This window comes from Chiloscyllium plagiosum, unplaced genomic scaffold (assembly GCF_004010195.1).
Source record: "Chiloscyllium plagiosum isolate BGI_BamShark_2017 unplaced genomic scaffold, ASM401019v2 scaf_68, whole genome shotgun sequence".
NCBI lineage: Eukaryota > Metazoa > Chordata > Chondrichthyes > Orectolobiformes > Hemiscylliidae > Chiloscyllium > Chiloscyllium plagiosum.
Genome location: NW_025215306.1, coordinates 11,155 through 17,518, shown reverse-complemented (window position 1 = coordinate 17,518; position 6,364 = coordinate 11,155). Strand labels below are relative to the sequence as shown.

Here is a 6,364-nt window from a genome sequence, read left to right as displayed (position 1 = left end):
GTTTCATACACAAAGCTCCCATTCTCCTCCTGCAAGGGAAGACACTGTTTAATAGGGAGCTGGCCCATTCAAGGGACAGAATGCTGGAGCCTCCAATACTCACCCGCTGCGTTGATCCACAAGAGGTAATTGGGAAGCGAAAGGCTACAAGTTCCGCTGTGATGAGCTTAGGCCTGCACTCAGCTTCATGTCCATCTTTCACGTACAGAGAGGACAGGTTGAGGGCAGGACGGGTCAGGTTCCTGGTGATTGCTACAATGAACTGACCATCTGCTGTGCACACTGCAGAGAGAATGGGAAAGTTCAGTTTCCCCATTGGTGGTTATGGCCTCCAAATCATTGACAGAGGGATGAAGCCTTAAAGCCCCAAAATCATTCATAGCTTTTACAGTTCTGTTACAGAGTCTGGGTTTTTATTTGGAGTGAGGGAAACAATTAAGGCAGATCACCTGATATTTGAAAGTGAGTACAATATCCTACAAGATACTCTAGAAGCCATGTGACTACCCAATAGGGTAGTGGGAGGGCAGGGTTCTCTCAAAGGAATACCAAGTGCTTCTTTTTACTCAGTAATGGATCCTAAAAATGGGGAGAATTAAAAGCTCCAAGAATAATAAAATGGTAGGGGAATTCCAAAATTGAAAGTCAAAGCTAAAGCAGATATGTTCAAAATTAAACTGTTTTGATAGAGGTAAATGAAGAGGCAGGTGCTGGAATGTCAGTTATATGGGCACAAGGTCCAGACATTTCACTGTCCTGTGCATTAGCATAGGGTAAGCCTGGCCAGTCATCCAAACAACCAACCTTTCCCATCACCCTCTGCTCCCAAAAAGGATGTGGGGGAATAGAGTCAATAAAATGTGGAGCTTGAAGGCAAAGGCCAGTCAGCATTGGAGGAGCAGGAAAGTTACCATTTCAGGTGTGGACCCTTCATCAAGACTGAGGAAGGAAAGGGAACTTAAAGAGGGGGTGGAATAGTAATGTGTTGGGGACTGTGCTACTTAGTGGAAATGGTGGATTGGATTGATGAGGAAGAAGATGGACAAGTTGGGTCCAGGCAAGGAGTCAATGTAGCAGAGGAGGAAACAAGAGATGCTGTCTGTATAGATGTGGAAGAGGGACTGTTCCACATCCTATGAAAAGGCAGGCATAACCAATGGTTTATAGGACAGGGGAGGAGTCAAAGAAAGTTGTTGAGGGAGAGGACCAGTTCCACCAAGAGAGCGAGCAGAGGTGGAGGGGGACTGGTTGGGTCAGTGGGAGGGGAAGAAACTGGGGGCTTTTAGACCCTCCTCAGGGAGGATACAGGTGCATAGAGACACTGAATGTCCATTAAGATGAGGGGTTGGGTGGCCAACAATTGAAAGTCTGAGGCACAGGAAGTCAGCTAGCATGAGGTCACTACTTCTTAAATATGGTAAGGAAAAGCCAGGGAACCTAAACCTGTGAGCCTGACATCAGGGGGTGGGGGTCAGCAAGGTGTTGGAGGGAATCCGGAGGGACAGATTTACATGTATTTGAAAAGGCAAGGACTGATTCAGGATAGTCATCACAGCTTTGTGGGGGAAATCATGTCTCACTAACTTGATTGAGTTTTATTAGAAACAAAGGATTGAAGAAGGCAGAGCAGTGGACATGATCTATATGGAGTTCAGAGAGGTGTTTGACAAGGTTTGTCATGGTAGGCCAGTTAGCAAGGTTAGATCACATGGAATATAAGGAGAGCTAGTCATTTGGATACAGAACTGGCTTGAAGGTAGAAGACAGGATGGTGGTGGAGGGTTGCCTTTCAGGCTGGAGGCTTGTGACCAGGGGTGTGCCACAAGGATCAGGGCTGGGTCCATTGCTTTTCATCATTTATATTAGCGATTTGGATGTGAACATAAGAGGGCCCGTTAGTAAATTTGCACATGACACCAAAATGGGAGATGTCATGGACAGCTAAGGTTACCTCAATACAACAGGATCTTGATCAGATGGGCCAATGGGCAGCAGATGGAGTTGGATGGATATTGAGATTCTGCATTTTGGAAAAGCAAATCAGGGCAGGACATATGCATTTATTGGGAACAAGCATCTTGGAGTGATGTTCACAGATCCTTGAAAGTAGAGTCACAGGTAGATAGGATAGTGAAGACAGCATTTCATATGCTTTCCTTTATTGCTCAGGGTATTGATTATAGGAGTTCAGAGGTCATGTTGCAGCTATATAGAACATTGGTTAGGCCATTTTGGCCTGTGTGCCCAATTCTGGTCTCCCTCTTTTTGGAAGGATGTTGCAAAGCTTGAAGAGGATTCAGAAAAGATTTACAAAGATGGTGCCAGGGTTGGACAATTTGAATTACAGGGAAAGCTGAATTGGCTGGGCTGTTTTCCCAAGTCAGAGGCTGAGGGGTGACATTAAAGGTTTGTAAAATCTGAGGGACATGAATAGGGTAAATAGACATGGTCCTTTCCCTAGGTTGGGTGGGAAGTCCAGAACTAGAAGACATAGGTTTAGAGTGAGAAGGGAAAGATTTAAAAGGGACCCAAGGGGGTAACCTTTTCATGCACAGGGTAATGTACATATAGAATGAGTTGCCACAGGAAGTGGTGGAGGCTGGTACATTTACAAGGCATATGTATGGTATGTAAATTGGAAGGGTTGAGGGGGATATGGGCCAAGTGCTGGCAAGCAGGACAAGATTTGTTTAGGAGATCTGGTCAGTACAGATGAGTTGGACCAAAAGGATCTGTTTCTTTGCTTTATGACTGAGAAGGTGGAGGGCATGGGCTGTGTCCCAAATGTAGTGGAGGAGCTGCTGGACACAAGAGGAGAGGAGTTCAGTGTAACAGGAGCACGCAGAGATAGTGGGTTGACCAGGGCAGTCAGGCTTATGGATTTCAGGTAGGAGATAGTTCACTTACCCCACACTACCCATTTGTCAGGTTGAAGACAGTGAATTGAAGATCTCCTGAGGAGCAGAGATTGATGGTCTGGGAAATGATGGCTTGGTGATGAAAGATGGAGTCATGCTCAAGGGACCAGTAGGTCATGCCACAGAGTTGGCATCTAGCCTCAGCAATGTAGTAGCCAGTACACCATACTACTGATGCACCTCCCTTGTCAGCAGGTTTGATGGAGAGGTTGGAGTTGGAGCAATGGGCTGCACATTTGGATAGTGAGGTTGGAGTGGGAGAGATTTGAGATTCAGGCAATAGATGTTATGGCAGCAGTTGGAGATTAAGAGGTTGAGGGAGGGGGTGGATAGTGATGTCCAGATTTGTTGTTAGAGGTGGGAGGTGGTCTACAGAGGGTAGGGGAGGGTCATATTCAAGTATAGGAGGTGGAGACAAAAGTTGAACATCTGGATGCTTGCAAGATTCATTGATGTGCAGGAGAATGGGAGTACCATTGATGAGGTCAGACTGTTCATCTGGGTGGGGGAGTGCTCTAGGAGCTGAGATGGTGAATGCCAAATAGAGCTAGGGTTATGGGCCAGAGTGGTCAAGGAGGTCTGAGTCTGGAGGAGTGTATGAGAGAGTTCAGTGGATTTAACTATCTTTAATGTCCAATAGGCCAGAAAGAGCAGTGGTTGAATGCATAGATCCTTCTGAGGATGAAGAACAGCAGATGTCCTTTGCTAGTCAGGCCCCCCTGAGCTGGGACAGGGGACATCAGTGCATGGCTATCGGTATGGAGCTGAATCTGCAGAAACAACCATTTCTAGAGGCTGTAGATAGTTTGGACTGAATTGAGATGGTCTACATGTTGTCTGGAGTAAATGGGGGATAAGCTGGCTGCATTAGCAGGTGCTGAGGAAGGAGACATGACTGTAGTAACAAGATTGTTTCAGGATGTGGTTGAAGATCTTCAGGGTGGAGGAGGAGAGGACCAGGGATTGCAGTGGGAGATATCCAGAGATCCTCATGGACAGAAGGAAGATTAAGGCTGGCATCCTTGGCAGAGGCTTTATAGTCTGGTTTTCAGCAACTTCGAAAGAGCGAGGACTGCAGATACTGGAAAGTCAGTGCCAATAAAGTGTGGAGCTGGAAAGGCACAGCAGGCCAGGCAGCATCAGAGGAGCAGAAAAGTTAAAGTTCTGGGTTGGGACCCTTCATTGGGGAGGGTGGACTGGATAGGTGTGTGGGAAGATGGAAAGGTTACATCCAGTCAAGGAGGCAGGAGGAGAGGGAAGAGAAGGCTGGATGTGGGATGAGGTGGTGGTGACATTTGGAAGCTGGTGAACTCCATAAAGGCCATTGGGCTGTAAGCTCCTGAGAGCACGAGGCTGTTCCTCCAGTTGTAGGTGGCCTTATTTGGACAGTGGAGAGGTCCAGGATGGATCTGTCACTGAGGGACAAAGGAGTTGAAATGGCTGGCAACCAGAAGCTGGTGTTGATTGGAGCATCAGAGCACTAACTCCACAAACCAGTCCGAGTCTGCGCTTTACTTCCTTTATAAACTGGGAGCAACAGATGCTATAGGCCAGGCTTGGGAGAGGTGCGGGTGAATCTGCTAAACTTAGAATGATTTGTTTGGGGCCTTGGATGGAAAAGAGCAAGTGTAGCACTTCCTGCAGTTGCAGGGAAAGGAGCCAGATGTTTGGGGGAAGGGGCAGGAGAAGGGGGAAGTGACAAGGGACTTGCAGAGTCAGTGGGCCCTGTAGAAAGCAGTGGGGAAGGAAATATCTATTTGGTGATGGAGTCTGACTGCAGGTGGCAAAAATGGTAGAGGATGATATGTTGCTTTGGAGGTTGATGAGGTGGTATGTGAGGACTAGGGACAAGCCATGTGGGGGGGGGGAAGAGGAGAAGATTGGGGTAGTTACATTTTTATCCTCAGCAGGAGGACATCTGGGATGTCCTGGAGTGGAATCCTCATCCTGGGAGGAGATACAGAAGAGTCAGAAATTGGAAGTATGGGAATCATTTATAGGAACAGGGAGGGAAGAGAGAAAGGCCTTGTGGTCAAGGTAGCTATGGGAATTGTGGGTTTAAAAATGGAGGTCAATACTAAGTCAGCCACAGATGAGAAAAGCACAAGCCCATAGCTATTCATTCTACAGTACAGAGAGGGTGGAATGTGAAAAGGGTGTGTAGTAATTTGTCTCCACTTCCTTTAACATGAAAATACCAGCTACACAGACCAGGTGATTTATCCACCCCAAGCACTCACTCCACCAGTGAGTATGTAGAAGCTGTCAATCACCTCCCTATGGTGACACCAGCTTTTCCTTGATAAGAGAACTCAGAACACAATCCCAAGCAGCATCATTTCAGCTGTGCAGTTTCTAACTGAAGCCATTAACAGTTACAGCAAATGAGTCACCTCAACATTACAGGGGCACTGGGAATCTTTGCAATATCATAGCAAGCTAACCCTCAAGTCAACCCCCTGATAAAGCTGGTTATTAAACACCAGCTTCTCACACAAGGAAAGAAACTCAATGAGACCAGGATAACATTATCCATCATCAAACCAACCAGCCGCTTCACTCGGGATTAGCCCCTACTCGACTAGGGAGGGACAGCATCATGTTCCTGGGTTGTTTCCTCAGGGACAGGTCCCTTTACCTCCCTCCCACTGACTCCCCACAAACAGCCCTTCACCATTGCACAAGGAAACACCAACAAGTCCCGGGTTATTTCCTCAGTGCCAGCCTGGGGTGGTCCTCATGCTTCCTTCCCCCCCCCCATTCGGGGTGGGCTCCGCTCCGGGAGGAGGCTGGGCTGCTTACCTGGGCTGTCTCTCAGGTTGTAGAAACAGGATTGCCCACTGAGACTCGGGGACTGAAAGCAGCAGCCCTGCTTGATGCACTCAGTGCTGTTGATAGTGGCCAGGCCACACGGCAGCCTCCAGCCCGGCTCCGGAGGACACACAGCAGAGACCAGGAAGGGCCGAGCGGCCCAAAGGTACAGACACCAAACCAACCAATGTCCCATCGCGCTGCCTGAATCTGTGCCCGCCCCTGAGCACCAACCCGCTTTATAGCCGCTAATTAGCTCCTGGCCACGGGTTTCTCGTGTTGAAGAGGCTTTAACTGTCACTGATCCTCATTAAGGATTAGGGCGAGATTCCAGCTACAATTACATCTTCACAACTGACGCTGCGTTCCACTGAGCCCAAGATTGTATTTTGTTCCAGAATCGGTTCTGCGTGGATATGGAAGTAGGAAACAAGAGTCAGAGAATTATGACGGTGCAGAGGAGGACATTCGGCCCATCAGCAGCCCTGTTCTCCAGTACTAACCTGCTGCCTCTCCCCACACACTATTTCCATCCAGATAACCCCCAAAGTCCCTCCTGAATGCCTGAACTGAATCTGCCTCCCCCACGTTTCCAGGCAGTACATACCCTCCCCTAACTACTGACTGGGTGAAAG

General features: G+C 48.1%; 1 protein-coding gene across 1 annotated transcript in view; it reads right to left on the bottom strand.

The window, feature by feature from the left end:
- Positions 1-5,964, bottom strand: part of LOC122548269 (zona pellucida sperm-binding protein 4-like) — an 8,066-nt gene extending 2,102 nt beyond the window's left edge. The window contains exons 1-2 of the mRNA XM_043686800.1: positions 5,721-5,964; positions 104-282 (exon numbers count right to left, since the gene is read on the bottom strand). Coding sequence (XP_043542735.1) covers positions 104-282; positions 5,721-5,925 — 384 coding nt within the window. The 5' untranslated portion in view covers positions 5,926-5,964. The remainder of the gene's footprint in view (positions 1-103; positions 283-5,720) is intronic.
- Positions 5,965-6,364: the final 400 nt, after the last annotated feature.